At 35.3% G+C, this 21417-nt stretch overlaps 2 protein-coding genes across 4 annotated transcripts in view; one reads left to right on the top strand and one right to left on the bottom strand.

The window, feature by feature from the left end:
• Positions 1–21417, top strand: part of LOC147073612 (uncharacterized) — a 142823-nt gene that overhangs the window by 4650 nt on the left and 116756 nt on the right. For all 3 annotated transcript variants that reach the window (XM_085944886.1, XM_085944887.1, XM_085944884.1), the window contains exons 4-12: positions 935–1164; positions 2985–3105; positions 3250–3363; positions 4661–4795; positions 6214–6351; positions 7649–7778; positions 8974–9082; positions 11448–11622; positions 12328–12483. In XM_085944886.1, the coding sequence (XP_085801012.1) occupies positions 935–1164; positions 2985–3105; positions 3250–3363; positions 4661–4795; positions 6214–6351; positions 7649–7778; positions 8974–9082; positions 11448–11622; positions 12328–12483 (1308 nt within the window). The remainder of the gene's footprint in view (positions 1–934; positions 1165–2984; positions 3106–3249; positions 3364–4660; positions 4796–6213; positions 6352–7648; positions 7779–8973; positions 9083–11447; positions 11623–12327; positions 12484–21417) is intronic.
• Positions 14912–21417, bottom strand: part of LOC147073613 (transforming growth factor beta-1-induced transcript 1 protein) — an 85842-nt gene continuing 79336 nt past the window's right edge. Inside the window, exons 4-5 of the mRNA XM_085944897.1 lie at positions 15918–16145; positions 14912–15569 (exon numbers count right to left, since the gene is read on the bottom strand). Of these exons, the coding sequence (XP_085801023.1) occupies positions 15492–15569; positions 15918–16145 (306 nt within the window). The 3' untranslated portion in view covers positions 14912–15491. The remainder of the gene's footprint in view (positions 15570–15917; positions 16146–21417) is intronic.

The following is a 21417-nucleotide window of genomic DNA, read 5'->3' as shown; positions in this document are numbered from 1 at the left end:
AAATGATTTGCGTGAAGATGACATATACAGTGCTATTGGCAATATGGCAGGGATGGCGAACCTTTTTACGTACGCGTGCCAAAATTTCCCAAATATTATTTTTTGACTGTCTGATGTGCCGAGCAGTTTTTCGAGTAGTTCGAACAGGAAAAATAAAAAAAAATGGTTGTAAGAATTCTATTAAAAAAGTTCAAAAATTATAAGCGATTGAGTTCTTGAGTATTATTACTATAATAACTGCTTAGTTTGGTTCTTTACGCACAAATCCATGCCAAAATTTCTCGGATCAGAGGAGGTATCCTCTCGCTACAGTGGTCTCAAGCATTATAAAATAATTGTAAATCGATTAAAATCAGAGGTTCACGACACGGCTTACCTCGTCGCCTGATGAGGTCAGTGCTATAATATTATTATTATGTGTGACACATAAAATATAAGAACCCATCTCTGCAGTTTAAATTAATTATAATGGTTATTCTTCAATAGTATCAGTTTATACAATGCGATCTGTCATTTATGCATGAATTTCGTCGTTTCCGTTTGCGCATCGATTGATAAATATTATTGATAAAAATATTATTAAAAACCGAAGAAAATACGCATTTTTAATATTATATAGTATATATTTAGGCATTTGTAAAACTTTTTGTAAAAAAATATATTTTAAATTATATATAATTTTATTTCTCTTCAACACAAAACATTCGCGTGCCATACAAAATCATCTCGCGTGCCATAGGTTCGCCATCCCTGCAATATGGGCATATCATTATTTTGTGGTTTGCATTACAATAAGTGAGTGATTATATTGAAAACCTATGAAGAAAAAATATGATTCACGATGTTGATTCACTATTTGCCATTTCTTTGGCATTGTTTATATTGTTTTTGAATGGAATAATAATTGTAACATATTTTTTTTCTTTTCTTTCAGCTGGAGAGTAAGGGGAACAATTTGGTAGAAATGATCATCTACGATTCAAATGATGAGATGCCTCAACAGAATACCAACATAGTGACGATTAAGGAAGCGAGTGAACCTGAGGCGGTCACATTGACCACTATGCGAAGTGTCAAAGATGTGTCCAGTGAAAGAAACATTAATGCACCCCAAAAGTTAAAATCTATATGCTTCAAAATAGTGCAAATATTAAACGGGATAAAGTAAGTTATACATATTAACTAATTTTATTATTACTAGCTAAAGGCGAGATGCATAGAATGCCACTAATCACTAAACACTAATCAACCTTTTTTAAGTAATTAGTGTTCAGTATTTATTGAAAATGAATGTGTGCATCTAATGGTTAAACTAACGGTATGTAAGTCATTTTACATTGCTGAACCATTTGTAGACAGTTTCACTTTTATGCTCAGATTTGTTTGCTAGGGAGATAAAACTGCTGTATAACTTTGTATGCCAAAGTCTTCGTTTATAATGATTAAAGTTATCCAGTTTGGTACTAGCAAATCACAATAATTACCAAAGATGTTGAAAAAATCCTTCTTTTATAGAGATACATTGCGGCTTCATTCGAAGAGAACTTCACACTTCTATTATGTCATTCCACTATAATTTTTGGTCCAATGAATTAGTTAATTACATACACCATTCTTTGTGCTGATATTGTCTCACATATCACAGCATCAAAGCAGACATTTCAATATACAATTTTGCTACAAATACCTGTGGAAAGATACTTACTATCTCAGTGGCGCACGCAGAGGGGGGGCCAAGGGGCCCTGGCACCCCCCAAACATGAAAATTATCAGAATGATTTTAAACATTGAAATTGAAAGCCAATAAACTATACCTCGGGCTTAGACAAATAAAAACACGGCAAAAAAATGATTTTAATTTCTAACATAAAGATTTCGAAACACTAATGTCAGGTTTTTTTAGAAACCCAATCCTTAGTAGAACTGTCAAAAAAATCTCGGTGTCCACCCGAATCCCGGAGTGGTGTAAGTCATGGCTGGAGAGGGCTGACAGGGCTCTAGCCTGGGGGCCCGGGCTGTGGGGGGCCCGGCGTGTCGGGTTGACCAGATAAGTGAGATAAAACACAATTTGAAAAACATTAATGTAGTATTTCACACTGCCTTTAATCTTAGCGGTAGGTAGGGGGCCCGCCAAATATCCTAGCCTGAGGGCCCATTTCAGGATGTGGGGGCCATGGTGTAGGTACACCGAGTGCAATAGACAAAAGACCGATAAACGAAAAATTAGGCTGTGTTGTGTTGAGTAGGTTTGTGTAAAAGTTAAATGCACTAAGACTTTTTTTGTCCATTTCCAATTAATATTTTGGAACCTCAATATTAAAAAACCAAAAATCGACGATAAACATTCGGCAAAAAGAACGACTACACCCACTAGTCGGTGGTAGTGTAAGTCAAAAGAACATTTTTTTCAGTGGAATTCGGCATAAATATGGTAGCTCTCTAGAAGCCGGTAGCACAGCCGATAATATTTGAGTAATGTTTTAACATACTAGGCGCACATGTCCAGCATGTTCGCAGTTAGTCACTTCCAATCCGCCAGTCGCTGATGACACGCTCAATGGTTACCGCCGTTATGCCTCCAATTTAATAAAAACTAGGAGAAACTGTACAAATATACCGCTGTGTATTGTGAAAATATGTGATAATAATTATATGAAGAAGGAAAAGAGCCTATGGGACTAATTTACATTCTCCTCCTTGGGCCCCCCCCAATATTAAATCCTGGGTGCGCCACTGTACTACCTCCCCAATTTTACGTAGGCAGCTAAAAGTAACAAACCAAAGCCATTATTTTTAAGATGTATAAGACACCTAGAAATGTGTAAGGACGTATATTATGAACCTAAACGATTTACAGACTACGGCCGTTGGCTGTCCGAATTTTATGTTTAATTAACAAATATAACACAAATTTAATAATGAAGAATTAATGAAAACCTTTGTTTTAGAAGCTTGATAAGGTCTTTACTATTGAATTTGTTTAGATCCCAACTGATGAACTTCCAAATTCCTGATGAAGCAGCTGAAATGGTACGGTTTCAGAAGAAGAGCAACGAATTCTGCGCGCGTTTTTCTCGTAATCATCTTTACCATTTTGAACTACAGGTATGTGCTATCAATATCTAGATATAAAAGACCTAGAAAGAATAATAAAGATAATAAAGACCTAGAAAGTATGCTAAGCAAAGCCTCACATCTCTGTAGTGCCTTGTTACAAATCTTTATATTAACAAATACCTTCTTCATCAGGTGAAGGAGATAAAAGCGCTGAATCTCTACGAGCCATTTGTGGAATGGGAGGAATACACACACTACATTTACAAGATCATCGACGTATACCAAATACTTCTACAAGCAATCACTGTACGTAGCATTAATCTCTTATCCACCATCTTTACAAAAGTAATTCTGAATAAAACACAAAGTAAACAACATAATACAGAGAGTGAGCACCAATCGCCAATAGAAAATTTGTACAAATATTATATTAATATCTACAGTTGTAGACTAAATACACATTGTATGACGACACTGACACTAAAGCGATCGGTGTTTACTGGTCTTCTTCTTCTTCTTCTGTCGTTTCCATGCCACAGATGCAGCTAAACTCTTCCTAACCATGCTTTGGCCACGGTGATGACCATGACATTGGCCTTTAACACATCATCAATGTTGTGGCTAGATACAACTAGCAGAGAGACCATCACGTTTACCGCAGTTTCCTCGGCGCCACATTCGCAGTTTGAAGAATCATCAGAGTATCCCCACTTCTTTAGCTACTTCGGTACATACCCGATTCATCGTCCGCCAAACTGCAAAGTCCTGCATGCCCCCCGGATGGTTGCTTTTCATCAGGCATCTCTCACCATTCTTTCCTCTGCAGGCAGCTCTGAGATCGCCTTGAATGATGTAACGAAAAAATTTCTGTATTTCAGATATGATTACGCCAATGTATGTTTATATAATGGGTGTCTTTCATCACACATTTAGGCTATGCGATGTACGTCTGCGGCTACTTCTTTGTGGACATCCAGTAGTGCGATTCCTGCCGTATATGACAGACATCATTCCAAGATGTATACACCTTTTTCATGTGGCATAAATGGTTCTACACAGGCATACATATTCACCAGCTAAAAATAATGACAAAGTGGTCATTCTTAGAACATAGGGTCTGGCACTCCAATTCCCTCATGACTGAGGATCGCTGTCAGCTGGCCATCTCCATGGCACAGCTTCACCCAAATACATTGAATAAAACCTAGTTCGATAGATATGAAACCTAAATGTCATTGCAACACAACAATTATAGTTATGTTGTCAGGATTTTTTATGCTTTGACTATTTTTTAAACTCAGATGTGAATACTTTCTAATGAAGCGATCGCATCGTCTGCTTCATTGAAAATCACTACTGTTCTCAAAAGTAGTAATATTTGCATTCGTTCCTTTATTGGCCTCCCTTTATAATATGCCAACTCTAAGCAACGCATGGCCTGCTCATCCCCACGGAATATCACCGGATATAAGTTATTATTATGTAATTAAAAAAGGAGTGAATCTGAAAACACAGATTTGTGTGATGTGACAAAAGAATATTACTAGATTTATAGTAATTAACTAAATAATTAATAGTATATAATAATGTTTGGTGTTTGTAGATGTTCCAGCGTCACATGTGGCTTATATGGGGTCTCGGAGGCACGGTAGTTAAACTTGATACTCTGGTAAATGGAACTCTCGAATTGAATAAAGTTTCTGCACCGTACCAAGATAGAGCGGACATTTCCGAATCGGTAACCAACATTTTAAAATTTCATCATATTATTCTGTCTATATAGCGAGGGGTGGAATTACTGGTACTCTGAGTATGCACAAGAGTAGGGCCACCCTCCTGGCAACAGTTAAAGCAAGGGAGTATGAAGTAGATAATGTACATCCGTCCAGCGCGTCCTACGCCCCCCCCCCCCCCTCCTTTCGGAGGTGACAACAGGACCCTTCTTTGTCAGTGAACGAGGATATTTTTGGATACATTTTTTTTCCATCGTAGTGTACAAAGTTTATACTTTCAATACTTATAATCAGCGGCTCGTGGATATTATATCTGGGGGTGCTGCGGTTGATTAAAAATTAAAAAAAATGTTTATTTGGATTATATTTTACTATCAACATCAAAATTATTAAAATTAAACATTATATGTGTTTTTATTTCATTATAAAATTGATTCTTCTGTCTTTTTTCCTTGAAAGAAGGTCTATCACCTTTCATTTGCTGTCGACAGCTGTCGCACCGCGTGTCGCGTCTGGCTCATAGCCGCTGTACCCGACAACGTTCGCAACACGAAAATACTGACTAAGCTCTTAGTTGCGAGCCCCGCTCCCTGCGCCCCTCCTTCGCCCATTCGAGCATATTCCATCGAAAATGGTACTGCATAAAATCACACGATGCATCACTTCCTGATATTAGTATCGCGGTGTATGATAATTATTATTGGATGTATCAGTGCGCTGGCGAGCTTAACACGCTTAAATTATATTTATATTCAGACACAGACACGAAAGTACGTGTGCTTCTGCGCAGGCCCGTTTCTAAGTTGTTTAGTTATAACAATGAATAAAAACTAATCAGCACACGTTTATAGAAAACAAATAAGTATAACTGACAAAGTTTAATGTGCACTATTTAAGTCAAATCTCAACAGCCTACCTCCACCCCTCGCCACTGATGTCATATACAGTATCCGAAACAGCTTTTTTCAAAGCTTTGCATATTGTGGGGTTACAGCCAAAAGTTGGTAAGTCGATAATTTAGGTATTTAGAGTTAACAACGGATTATGTGTTTATATATAAATATGTATGCTAGAAAAAAAAGTTACGGTTATCCGATATATTGAACATGCACGTAAAGAACAAAGAAATCAGCATAATACCTGATTTTATAGGGCATGTCAAACTTTCAACTTGCAATTACTCCATAACATGATTTCGATACTTACAAACTTTTGGAAGTAACCCCACGGATGTAAGGTGCCAAGACTCACTATCATAATGAAACTGTTAACAAACAGCTTTCGCTTCTGATCGATTACAACTGAGCAGACTTCTACAATGAGTTGAATGTTGCTCCAGCCATTCCCATTTGGATAGCGAGCTCCGCGCCCCATTAACCGTGACATGAACCCCCATTTATTGAACACCACGCTGAAATTCTAGTTTCAGGAAATAACCGAAAACTGTCTACAACTGAAAGAGTCGCTGCGTGAAATATTGGAAAAGTGTTCTGATGATAAAGGTTTTACAAATTTGAAATCTCAAAACACTTGCATAGCTGCGAACAATATCACTCCAATGGTAAGAAACTCTTACTTATGTCATTTTAATATTTTCTCTAATAGGTATTCATCTAGTGTACCTACATAATAAATAATAACTTCTACAGCTCTACGTGCGAGCAAGCTTCTAGAATTCATCATGCGACAATCCAAACCATTCAAGAATCCAATGTCTTACGTCAGTCTCGTCAGTGCGTAGATTCTTGAATATGTGTCCATTATCTGGTGTCCTTATGAGGTTTCCTATAACCTTATTTTAGATCTTATCCAGAAGAAATTTCTTCGATGCCTTTATTTTAAGACTATTTTCCTTTCGATAATTCATCGACTGATTATTTTCTGACTGCCATTCTACAAAGCATGCTTACTTTTCACTCTCTTCAATCTCGTAGGTTTCTTCTGCTTTTGAAACACTTTTGCCTGTTATCGCGAAGGATTGTTTCCAATCCTGGTGTACTAATGAATTTGAATTTACATGCGCCTGTCAATTACCTACGTGGTCGCAGCCATGATTTATTCTGGATCGGAACCATTTCCTCGTGTCAAGCCTATCAGGCACCATTAGCGAGGGGTGTACGACTAGTCAATGCGCTCCCCAAAGACATAGACATTTTCGATGACGTGCTATGTATTTTGTATTCGAAATATTATTTTTCTGTCTTATAAAATTGTACATTTTTTGTTTTCAAAATATTATTTTTGACTCGTGACTCTTCTTCTCTATTGTGAGGGTAATATTTGTTATAATGTAATACCCTGTTTACACGTGCATGGATTTACTGTTCACAGTAAGTATTATCGCGGCCATAACAAGAAAATGTATGGGTAATCTTGTATTATCCTGCAGTTGCTTGCAGTTCAGAAGCTTCTGCATGTGCCTGTGCCTGTGCCATGTGCCTGTGCATTACAACGATAGTGGCGAAATTGCCGGCAAAAAAACGAACTACTCATTTTGAGGTTAATTGATTTTCACTACCTGTCAAATAAAATGACAATATCGCATCTCGCTCTTACGTGTAAATTTCACTTTTACGTGTAAACAGTTATTGTCACGATATCTCACGATATTTAAAATACGCACTATTGCTGCCAGTAAATCCATGCACGTGTACAACAGGCGCATAAATCTCAAGTGGTGAACTTCTTGAATTTAGATTTTTTATGTCCACAATGTTTTGTTTTCTTCAATAAATAAATTACGTTCAGTATTTAATAAAAAAAATAATAACTTCATATCTGTGCTTATAGGGCAGTTTTTGGCTCGTCTGTAAAATTTTAATGATGATAAATGTATACCATAGACTTGTTTCGTGCAGTTAAAGTCAGCTGGAAAATGGAAAAATGATACACTGAGATGTCATTGTCATCAAATACCAAATAAAGGAGACTTCACAAAGACTTCAATCTACCATCAATATGACATTTCGGTTGGAAGTGCAGCATCAGGTTTGTGATACTATTATTAATTTTATTCTAAATTGCTTGGTAAAATTCCAGGCACGTTCTAATGATCAAGGGTTATAGCAGAAAAACTGTATTTATTTGAATATCAGGTACAGTTATACTGCCCTTCCAAAGGAAGAAGGCAGTAACTCGCAAAATTTGTGAAATCGAGTTATGAATGCCATCCATTGGGTAATTTTGAAAGCTAGGTATATTATATTCTATTCACTTTAAGATCAATATTATCACTAAAATACTGTTAAAATCCTTTTATGAAAAAATGGACATCTGCTAAAATAATACACATTTCTTAGCAAAAAGGCAGAATTTACACCTATTTATTGCAGTTACTGCTTGTTTATTATTACTTTGTTTGTATTTTAACATCCTACTTATAAAAAATATCACCGTTTTTTAATTAAGAGCGTACATAAGTGAAACGGCAAATAATTTTCAACACTATGTGGAACGAAATTTGGGCCGCGTTGCCATTCGGAGAAGGATAGTCGACCTATTCACACGTCAATTTCTTTTGTGATGGAGTCAGATGAATATATTCTTAAATCGTGTAAAGATGACTTAAAAACGTTCCGCATGTACTTGAAAAAGAAAACATGTCAATGAATATACTATTATTACGAATATAATAATAAACATAACATAAAAAGGACGCATGTTGAATTTTTATGACAAATTATATTTCGTTCGGTTTGCGTCATTTGCACCCGCGATCCGCAATCCGCGCATCGCCTAGTCACGATCTTTTTAGACCATGCCTCAGCTGAGGTATAGCCTTAATTCACAGTACAAAAATTGAAAAAAAACGCATTATGTCAATTAACTCGAAAGTGTGTGAGAGTCAGTTACTGCCTTCTTCCTTGGAAGGGCAGTATAGCACATTGGTGACGGTTAGAATTATGATACAGGCGGTATAGACCCCTTGCAAAATAAAATCTGAGTGACCCGGCCTAGACAACAGATCGTCGATAATTTTCTACAAACACGTATCTCAATTTTTGTCAATTTGAGTGAGAAATCAAAATTTTAAAAATGGCAATAATAATGATGGCGGAACACAATGTGATTTCACTAATTAACAGTTTAGCAGCTATGATTTATCTCCAGAAATATTGTGAAATTTTAAAAAAGACATTCCTACACTTTTTATTATTAACTATTATAATAGTGGTTATATCAGTTTCAGGTGATCGGTATTCGATGTACAGGACCAAACTCGGTAATAAAGAGACTAAAAAAACAAAATGTCCACTTACTAAAGGACAGCAATCAGCAAAGACTCCAAAATCGTAAGTTTAATCAATAATGTACTAATATCAGTGGAAGTAGGCTGTTAAGGTCAGTCATAAATAGTGCACACTAAACATTGTCCATAAGACTCATTTGTTTTCATTGAACTGAGAATACAAATTACAGATGGTGCTGCTTAGTTTTTAAAAATGAATTAAACCTTGCCTAAAGCAAACCCAAACAGTTTATGTATGCTATGTGCGATCCGACAGAAATAGTGCACACTTTTTCAGTCATACTTATTTGTTTTCGTTGAATTAAGAATACATAATATTACAGATGGTGTTAGTTGGTTTTTTAAATTCAGTCCTGGGAAGCCTACTGACCACGCACAGCGAAGAGAGTTCGTTAAATGGGTAATGGAACCAAGTGGATGCTGATTTTTCAAACAAAATCATCTTCAGCGATGAGGCTCATTTCCATCTTGATGGCTTCGTTAATCGACAAAATTGACGCATTTGGGGTTCAGAAAATCCACCAGTGATTGTTGAGAAACAAATGCATCCACAACGTGTCACTTTTGGTGCGGATTTTGGGCTGGAGGCATCATCGGACCATTCTTCTTCGAAAATGCGGCGTGTCAGGAATGGTGCTCGCTATCGCAATATGATAATCCAGTTTTTTGCCAACAAGCCCACGATCACTCACGCCTTGAAGGAGGAAATTGAGCGCTGTATCAATGAAATTCAGCCACATTTGGCACACATGCAAAACGATCATTAAAAATATCAACAAAAGAGTGCGTATGTGCCAGCAAAGCCGTAGAGGGCATTTGCCGAATATGCTATTTTTACCCAATATGATTTATTTTCAGTGTTCTTGTTCTTGTTCAAATTGTGTGATTGATTGATTTATGGATGTTATATCATATGGACATCAAAAATACATAGATACAATGTTCTTTTTCTTTGACCATGTCTGCCCCTCAATTAGAGCATATCGTCGTTGCGCCTGCAAAATCCGACAAACATTTTTGCGTTTTTACATTTTTACGCTATGTGATTGAACGAGACGCGACGGACGGGCCTGTAAAACCCGTTTTTTAATATCAACGCTAGTTTAGAAAAATGCAAAATAAGCTATGTATTTTCACTTAAAAATGGCTTGCAAAATACGCTATAAATATTCCCGTCACATATCGCATTTTAAAGTTTAAAAAAGTTACTATTAATTGCGCCTGTTAATGACACATGACGGAGTTTGCACTGACCTTTGCCTCAGAATGCGCCTTTTACTACCAGCGGATTATTTACATTTGTCGACAAATAATATTTAAGCAATAAAAAAGTGTAAAACTACATTACATTGCACAATCATTTGTGTTTACTTAAAGAAGAGTGTTAATTTTAAAAGCCCGGTAAGTAGGTAGGTTATACAACCGTTTATTATAATCTAATGTAACTTTCTTGATGTGCTATAATAAAATTGTTTAATTGTTTATCCATCCTACTCTGGATATTTTTATTTCCCCTTCACTCGATAATTATTACTTATTTATGTGTCAAATTTTGGCTGGGTAGATAAAGGTTTGTTCTATACAGACTATTGGCTTGGTTGAAGATGTTTTACGCATAGAATTAATATCATTAAATTATGCAATTATCATTTTTTACCAGGGGCAAAATCCGCTATGTCTAAAATACGCGTTAATTTAAATCCGCTATGTGCTGCCTCAACAACAAACTGTGCCTTTTACCCACAAAAAAAAATTATTACGACTAAAGTGTTAAATATTGTATTATAGAATATCACTTATACTGAATCCGAAGTAATTATCTAATTTTCAGTTTATTTGCTTTGTAAAAAACGTGAGGCATTGTTGAGTAAATCAGTTTTTTCCTTCTCCTGAAAAGTTGTATTTTATTACATAGCGGATTTTGCAAGCGCGACGACGATATGGACACCGCACGGCACCTCCAAGACTCTGGTTGACTTGAAGAACAGGCAAGCCAGGTTGAAATTCTCTTGAGGCATTCGCAGCACGTGGCCGAGTCATGTCCAACATCGCCTCTTATACAATGTTATCTATTTCAAAATACGTTGCCAGCATGTCTGATTTATCTGACTTCTTACAGCGGATAGAGTATAGTCATAGCAATCGTTTTTCAGCTTCACTTTCATATATTTAGACTCTGTCTAATGAGAAGGTTATCTTCGATGTGTCCTCCTCTTAGTTATGTCTCCCTAGCGATCCCTGCAACCCGCCGTCCGCATAGTATTGAGAGACCTATTGGCGTCTTTCATTTGGTTGATTCATTGTTTAGACGACTCCCTCTTTCACATCAGCCCTCTGTATTGCCATCTTTTCAAATTATCGCTTAAATAAATATTATACTAATAAACAAATATACCTTTTGATTTTAGTGCAAGCAGAATTAATGCAGGAAGAAAACCAAAGATACCCATAGACAATTGTAATATTTGCAAAGAATCAATTAATAAAACGAAAATCCATCCGAGAGGTTTTACAAACAAGCACAAAGATGGAGAGACCACAACCACTGACAGTTTGACGCGATTATCAATTTTGGAAAATAACGTGAGTAAATCATTTTCACTTTCCTCATACCCCTTAAAGAAATGTGCATTTGTTTTTTGTCATTCATTCAGTTTTTTTGTTGATATATCGCTTATTAAATCTTAGTAGATTGGCTTCACCTTATAAATATAGATGATGTCAGGCAGCTGTTTGCTTCGAATTTAGTTTTTCTTATAGTTATAGTCCAAAACCCTGACTCGCACATATATGCCACTACTACTGTAAAACCAAGGCATCTGCAAATTTTTCAATTTCGAGATTAAATGCAAAACAACTGCAAAAGTCGTGAACTTGATAATGTAAAAGTGAAGTAACTGATAGAACATGCAATAAACCAAATATGTTTTTTTTTTTTAGAAACTCTATTTCTCGCTAACAAAACGAAGACTTCAACCCCTAATATATCCATGTCTTTTGCAGATGCCTTGGTTTTACACTCACGGTGCGATATATGCACCACACTACTTTGTATTACAATTAATTGCGCTTATATACGTTATTAAATACAGAAACACTGTCTCACAGTTCCCAAACATACATAAATACAGTATGTGGGGAGTCAATCAGTAGTGGCTCCAAAAATTCTTAAAAATACTGAAGTATTTTGCAACTCACTCCAAAACCTTACATGCATATTATACTTTGTAATATTTAAACTGTATACTATTTCGAATTAACGTAGTTTTACTGTTAATGATATTCCAGAAAAAAATAGATCCGCCGCCACCTCCAAGCAGAGCCGTCTCCAAGATAAACAAGGTTAGAAACCCAAGAGGTAAATATCGGCGAGCGGATGTGGAGAATCCAGACACCTTAGTCACTCATCATACCGTGTCTTCAGACAATTTGAACAGTTCAAAGGTAACAATATTAACTTATATCTTATTAAGATATTCTGATAATTTTACACCATGCCGTTTCCTCTGTGCCCGTACTGTATCCAAACAGCGATTATGAGTGTGATATTATTTTTTGAACTGTGGAATGTGGAACTGTGTATTCATTGGATTGAAGCAATAAATTAGATAATTCCATGTTTGACAGTAATATTTAGATAAATCATGACAATCATGTGATCATCCTTTTTTAATTTTGAACATACTTCTTTTTTAATTAACCTGACCTGTGCCGGAAGGTTTTATATGGCGACAAGTGAGAGGCCGTAAATTTTTTAATAAAAATAAGCCTTATTATTTTTTTTTTTTGAAATATATTGAAAGTTTATCATAAACACTTACCAATCATATGCTACATGTCACATTATTGGACCAGTATTCTTCTGAATTTAAATTATTCAAAACAAACGCCTGAGACTCTCTTCAAAGACAGGCGAATAAGTTCACGTTTTTTGTATGGCCGGCAATATACGCCTGGCCATATCCGCGAACTAGTTCGCTTTGGCAGAGAACCAAAGAGCAAGCACCAAAATTTTTCATTGTCTCAATCTATGTATTTTTATAATGCGATGTTGTGAGATGTTAGATTAAATTAGGTATACCAAGCTTGATAGAGTTATGTTGACCATCTGTAATATATTTTTTTGATTTAGAATGACTAAACGTTTGACAGAAATATGTTAATATCTCTCTTTTTCTAAATATTTGACATTTTTGATAACTGATGATAATTAAATTAATATTATCAATGCCATACTGCGCACAAATTACATAGGATAAATTTAATTATTGTCACCGTTATTATTTCCGACTGCTCTTACATGAAGCATATTGCATCGTTTTGTCTCGCTCAGCCTAACTACGTAATATTAATTTCTATCGTATTTTTATAGTACAGTGATCATTATAATGGTGATGCAAGTCCTCATCTAGACCAGGCATGTCCAAAGCGTCCATCGCCATCGACCGGTCGATCACGACATGCATTTTGCTTGATTACACCACACGTAGTTGTTAAAAATATAAAAAGCATGTACATATATTCAGTTGTAATAACATAATTTGATTCAATTTAGATTTTGAAGGGGAAGTATTAATCATTCCTAATTTTATTTCCTTAACCGACTTATGTAAAAGACGTTTACAAATTAACCTCGTCGTATTACTTGATTCATACTGCATCACTCATGGCCTACCGCAGGAGTACATACTGCTGTAAACATTTCGCTTTTGTTATTTGTTGTCAGCATGAAACAATAAAATATTTAATTTAACGATTCATAAACAGGTCACAAGAATAACTTGGTACAATACAATGCTGACAGAATCTGTCATAAATTTATTAGTCTCACACATTATATAGGTAATGTATTAGCATTTAAATGTCTTTGAGAATAAGAAGTGCCAGCCCATGGTTAGAGCAAGCGGTGACTGTCTGATGTGCCAATATTTAGCGGACACCAAATTTTGGAATACAAATTATATTTTTTAGAAAAAATCGTATATTTATGAACAAAAACATAAATAATGATATGAACACATTGTCCACTAATAGTCTAGCAGAATAACAAAAGAATGGTGTTATTTTATATAAAAGCATGAACTTTGACATGGTGAGTAGACATATTATAACTAACAACATAAGCATGACGTTTTCGAAGTTCGGGTGGGTTCGCAAGTTTCCGGTCGGTTACGGAAACGGCAGCCCGTATTACACGTAGCAAATTGTTAAAATTACTTTCAATATGAATTATAAAATTGCTTACAATATAAATCGCATTACTATGACATCTCATCTGATTTACTGTTCTGTTCTGAAAATAATAATCATCGTTGTCATCCGACTCCGCACCAATGTTTATTATCAAATGTGTGTCCATTCCTAAATCACTTTCCCTGTAATAATTTTCGATTTTTATATCGTGTTCACAATATTAAATAGACTTTTTACACACAGACGCAGCGTTTACACAACCTACTCTATGGGCACGAAAGTAAGTGTGCTTCTGCACAGGCCCGTGCTTTAATTGTTTAGCTATTCCAAGATGGCAGTAAATATTTTAATTTCCCACACTTATCATCTAAATTTGAAGTTAAACTTGTAAATTTAATGCCCGTAAAATACCAAAATGGTGGTCAAAATTTCAATTATTGTTATTAATAATTATCATCTGTTTGACTGATTTTCAGTTTAGACATGTGTCTTACGGTGCTGAATCCTAATTAATTTAAGTCAACCTTGACATTTGACCCTCAAAATACCCCCTTCTCCCCCGTCATTGTCAACGTCTACAGCACACAGTACGAGAAAGGGGACAATACTTTGTTTGCCCCTGGCACCAGAGACATGGGCCGACCCTAACAAAAACTATTCAAAGTAATTAAAAGCACCGTCATAGCTGATTGAATTTAATAAAAATATCTCATTTACATTCAAGCATTTGTAAAAATACACAATAAATTATTAGGTATGTATATAAAATTAATATGAAAAGCAATAATTTATTCATTTAAGCACATTATTTTAATACGAATATAATATTTTAAATATATTTTGTTGCAGTGCATTAGAAACATTATAATATATCATTTTTTTTTATTATTATAATTTAACATTACTAAATTTTACAGTGTATGGAATGACTTTATTATAAAATTCTCATAACGTTTCATTTATGTAACAATATTGTAATAACTTTGGTTGTAACAGTAAAGCAGTGATGTCGCCGTGCGTTGGCAACTGTCTCATTTCAGACGGTTTTGTAACATTCTACATTACAAGTGCGTATCTTTATAATAACAATCTACATACACATTTATGTAGTTCAAAAATAAGGACTTTTCTTAAACTACGTGTACGATTGCAATGTCATGGCTGATTACTTAGCATTATGGTTGTACGTTAAGCGATACGGTTGGCAATGGTCATGCTGGACGACATCACTGATTGAAGGCGCTTTGTTGGTGTATCATTTACTTAGCGCACTTTGAACACAGCGGTTTATCGTTGGCGACTTGGAAAGAAGCTTCGGTGACTGGCTTGGAGCATTTCTGAAAATAACAATACAAAGAATCAACAAGGGGTCGGACATAAATAATTTATTACATCACACAATTTCCTCCCCTACAATATTGTTTGAAATACAGCTCTGTTAGTGTGAACGATGGTACAGTACTCAGTAATCCGCCACCCCAAAAAGCAGACAAGTGTCCAATTAGTGATAGTGGCGGATTATAGTGCATACATACAAAATATGGTAAAAATTAAAACAGGTAGGTATTTCGTAAAAATAGTTTTTTTTTGAGAATTTTGTACAAGCAAATTACGGTTGTATTGTCACATTGCCATTTCTGATTTACCCTTCTCTCTTCTACCTTCCTAATGAAAATGTGTCTTACCCCGCACTTGAAGCAGGCCTGGTGCCACTTCTCTCCGAAGGCGACGATGACCTCGCCTTCGATCGGCTTGTGGCAGCCGTGGCACTTGGCCGCGTGCAGCTTGGTGTGGCAGGGCTTGCAGAAAGGCTTGCCGTCTTTCTCGAAGTGCGCGCCGCTCAGACCCTTCTTGCATGCCGTGCACGTCCAGTGCTCCTCGTGCCAGTGGGCGCCCATCGCCTCGATCGTTTTCTGCGTAACAAAAAATAACACATTATTACATTTGTCCTAATTGATGGTATTTAGATTGAACTATTTTAGTGTCGTTGAATTTGTAGCCTTATAAAAATGAACACATTTTCAATATGTTGACTTATTAAAACATGGCGGATTTGATGGTCTTTTTTAACATTTCGTCATTATGTACGTACGTAAACCATACACGTTTTTGTAGTATGATTATACATATAAATATTTTATATAATGATGGTTCGATGTATTCGCCATTTAAAACAATTAGTTTCAAAGTCAGTACCGTCCATATTCTGCCATTTTGAGATAATCATAAAAAACCGCCAAGCACATTTAACACTTCATATAGTATATTTTCTTTTTGCATATCATGCTTAAAGTTGAGGAGATGATATTTTAAATATTGCCATAATAAAAGCTCGCTAGCAATAGTCCATAGTCCAGTGAGTAAGACACTGTCTTTTGACACCGAGTGTTTCGGGTGCGATCACAATACATATACGATTTTTGATTTTTTTAAGCTTGGGTTTTTCTGTGATTGTTTCACTACTGCGACTGGCAGTGACGAAACTCCTTCTTCTTCTTCTTTCACCCTGTCACGTCCCAACGTTGGGGCATAGGGCAAGCACAAGTTGGCGCCACTTCCCTCGGTCCATCGCCAACTCCTGTGCCTCCCGCCATGTCAGACCTGCAGCATGTAGGTCGCTTTTGTAGCATCGCTGCAGGGTGAGGGAGGGCCGGCCACGGCGACGGAACCCTTGAGGCTGTGCCACAAGGGTACGAAGTGCCGCACTCTTTGGCGGCATCCGGAATACATGTCCCAGCCACGTGAAACTCCTTACTAGGCGATTATTTGAAGCCTATTTTTATATTACATTATACCAGTAATATAAAAACAGAGGCATCTATACATAATAATAATAATATAATATTTGTCGCAATCTACAGATGCGCTTCGTCATACATTTACGACCAATACTAATATGTTCAAAGGCTGTAATAATCCTTACGTAATTGTAGCATGTCTTTGTATAGAATATCGTGACATCTAAATTCCACTTCCACTAAAGTTGAAGGTATTTTATTACGAACCTCCCAAGCAAAAAAAAAGCAGATTTTTTTATGTCATTTTAATCATTATATTGAATGTCTTTTGTTGACTACATTTTTAAAACTAACTACCTAAACACATTACAACATCTATTCTATGACACTACTATTGTCTTAGTAAGTACCTGAAGACGTATGACTGACAATCACCTACGCACTATGATCTCCATAGCCTACTTACTTCCAATAATCACTATTCGCCACTAGTTAGTTAGTGTTAATTTAAAAATATACAGAGAACTCAAAAATAATGAGAACTGAAATACCTAACGAGTGTGGAGTAACAGGCAACCAATCTCGAATGTGGAAGAATATGGGATAAACCTAAACACGTGTCAAGTATACGTCATACGTCGAATACTGACAACCGCTCTCGGTTTATGCACTGACGCTCTTTCAATACTGGTGTATTTGAAGGTTGCAACATGCACTATGGCACGTCTATAATGTGTGGTTCATTTTCGTACGACACTCACACATTCAAAACCCTGCGTCAAAATGTAGTGTATTGGGAAATAGCTTATCGGAATTATATTTATTAATCTGTTCTGTGATGATCACCAGAGCCTACCAGTGTTGCCATCTTTTTATATGCTGATTATAGTACAAAGGCGTAAAAAATATAGTATTTCGGAAAAATATATAGTACAGGAACATTTTTCGTCTCGAATCCTTTAAAATGATAGTATTTTGGTATATTTGGCGTAAAATTATAGTATTTTACATTTTTCGCGGAAACAAAATTATAGTATTGTACTATAATTATAGTACGGTTGGCATCACTGGAGCCTACCAACTCCCAAAAGCCACTCTTCGCCACTGGAATTGGAAGCTTTGTGATTTATTTTGCAGTGTTAATTTAAAAATAAAGCAAATATCTACATACATTTTTCGAAATTCCTGGATGGGAAATGTCTAGTAAATATGTACCTACCTTCATAATTATAATAATCAAAATGTGAAATATTTTCATATTACAAAACATTGATTTTTTGCGTTTTTTTTTTTTAAGTTTTTATCAATTTTCGAGACCGGGATTGGAAACACTAATGCCGAAATCCCGGGAATAAAAAATTCTATCCCAGATTTCAATTAACTGTATTGTTCTAAATTTAACTATTATCGTGTGTTTAAAATCGAACGTTAAAAACATACATATTAATTATAGTTTTACTCAGGACTGAATTTACTCGAACTCTCAAAGCAAAAACCGATATGTTTACTCCGTCTTAGATAAATATTTACGAAATGTAGCATTTGAAAATTACCAAAATCTGCACCTGAGGGCTAATGGTCTTGTGTTCAGAAATATATTATATCGGAAGTTTATCAATTAGTTCGCAGTGCCGACTAGGGACTGTAATCCAGTTCCGGTACTAGGATTTTTGAACCCGGGATTGTGGAAATGGAGAAAATAAATGTTATAATAGTATGAATTCGACTGTCCATTAATTACGCCTCACGATTTTCGGTATTTTTAATCACATTAAAAAATCGTCTCAATTACGTCATATTTTTGATATCCTCCCCCCCTTTATTCGTTCAAAAACAATTACGTCGGAAATGATTTCAATTTTCAATTCAATTCAATTTTAATTTATTTTACATATTGTGGACATTACAAATTATAAGTTTAAGACGTTCACAACATGACATTTAGAAACAAAGAAATATTATTAAAACAGTATTATGTAATACTGTAATTATGCAATATTAAGTTATTCTACAGTATAAATACCGGATGAGTTAAGCAGACCCTATTTTAAGAATTTATAAAATAACATCCACCTATACTCATTCTCACGTAGATGGAATATATCAACATCCGAACATGATCGATTTCTATATAATGTTCGTAGAAAACGATTTGTTCTCATAATCTGTTTCGTTGATGAAAAATCACTAAAAATTCTTCACATTTGGAGACAAGGTTTTATTATGATTTTTAGTAGGTGAAAGGTGTTGTAAATCATCGTGTCCGTAAACTTGTACGTATGCAGTTCGCCGCATCACACTTCACCGTGAAATGTTGTATAGGAAATATATGGCCGTATATTAAAGACCGTCCAACCGCTTCGGGTCGTATAGCACTGACATAAAATTCATGTCTAAATAAAAAACGTTTCTTGTCGGTTTACACTTTACAGGAATCCAGCAGCAAACAAATGTTTAAAATAGCCGATATACTGGATTATTTGTTAGGTTGGGTTAGGTTAGGTTTTCATTCTTGAATTACTCACGAATTTTGCCAAAATCAGCTACGAAAATTGAATCTAATAAAATTGGAGACCGTATAGTACGGTCATCTCTGTTCGAGAAGAAAGCTCACGGCGAATTGTGCCACGGTGAAATGTTGTACGTATAATTTACATGTAACCGTAAATTATGCACCTAATCGTGGGTTTATAATATTATTTCCGATCTCGCAAATGCAAAAGAATTATTATTAGTTCATCAATAAATCTATTTATTATAATATAGAAGAAATTATTAGAATATAAACGTATGAGGAATTAAATCATGTGTATGTAGGTAGTTGTTTATTTAAACACAAGCCGATTTCTTTAACCTACTTCTTTCTTTAGATAAGAAAAATCTGTTATTCCCTATGAAAATCATACCGCAGCTTATCCCGGGATTGATAAATCCAGGAATTTCGAGATCAAGATATCCCGGGATTGCAAGCCCTGCCATACAATATTATATTTTCGCTTCCGAGCCATTAAATTTTATTTTATTGGCCATCAAAAATATCGAGAGAGAAAATACAATTTTCTGATAAAAATAACATCGTTGATTCAGAAAAGCCTAAATATAGTTTGAAGCATCATTTTATATAGAATCTAATTTAGATTATGCACAAAAATAGGGACTGGTTTACATGACCAGTGGAAAATCACCGTTTTCTTCGAAGACTTTGGATAAATCCGGTGACCATATTATTTACTTTGTGAACATAGTGGGCATATTAGTGCCGAGGGGTGGAGGTAGGATGTTAAAATCCGACATAAATAATGCACGCTAAACTTTGTCAGTCATACGTATTTGTTTTCATTGAACTAAGACTACAAATTGCAGATAGTATTGGTTCGTTTTTTTAAATTCATTAAACCCCGCTTAAACCAAAATATAATAGTCAAAAAATATTCGTCTGTCTATAAAATATCTAAAATTATGCCATTAAATCATACATAATTTATAGATATACGAATATTATCTCTCATGGTTTGGTTTAACCAAGGGTAACAAGGATTTAAAAAAAAACTAATTAACACTACCTGGAATTTGTATTCTAAATTCAATGAAAATAATAAAGTATGACTGACAAAAGTGTACACTATTTTTGTGGGGATCTCTACAGCCTACCTCCGCCCTTCGCCACTGACACATAATATCGACTTTTTTTCGTTATTTTCTTGTTTCCGATCTATTGAAAATTAGTCATTAAAACTCAAAAGATTTTTTTCAACTCGACTTACAATTTTTTACCATCCAATCTGCAGTCCCTTCAAAGCAACTGTCCGGAATAAATGTTAAGATTTTTTTACCCACATTTCCATAATAAAAGTTTTCCAACTGACGTACCTACCTAACAATTTTTTTCTCAAGGGCAGCAAAAATAAATCTAATATACAGGACTGTACCTACTCCTAAATATAGAAAGGATAGTCACAGTAACAATAAAAAGTAAAGCTTCGCACACACTAAGTTCTAAAAAAGTTTCAAAAGTAAACATAAATTACATGTAATAATATCACATTCGTTGTGTCGGATTTATAGCCATTTGACTTGATTGTTTCAAGTGCTGTTGGTTAGGGGAGGAAAAGCGAACCGGCACAGTGGCGATGTCGCCGCTTTGTCGACGAGTTTTTTTACGTAACACCGTAGCCAACACGCGACATGTAAATTTGTCATTAAAAACGCTATGTATCCTTAAAACTTCCTTCGTTTTAAACGAGATTATTTTTGTCTGTACAATGTCAGCATAATGTGGCAGCTTAATGTACCCATCAGTCAACTTTATGATTTGAATTATTATTTCGTTACAACTCTAATATAGCTGTAATAAATCGTTATGGCTTTATGACAGGAACGTATAGTCGCGGATTTTCTTGAAGCAGACGAGGCGATCACTTTTCACAAATTGAGTCTAAAAAATCGT

Source organism: Rhyacophila brunnea, unplaced genomic scaffold, assembly GCF_057557595.1.
Source record: "Rhyacophila brunnea isolate RB1 unplaced genomic scaffold, BYU_Rbru_1.0 scaffold_17, whole genome shotgun sequence".
Classification (NCBI taxonomy): domain Eukaryota; kingdom Metazoa; phylum Arthropoda; class Insecta; order Trichoptera; family Rhyacophilidae; genus Rhyacophila; species Rhyacophila brunnea.
This window is presented reverse-complemented; position numbering and strand designations above follow the sequence as displayed.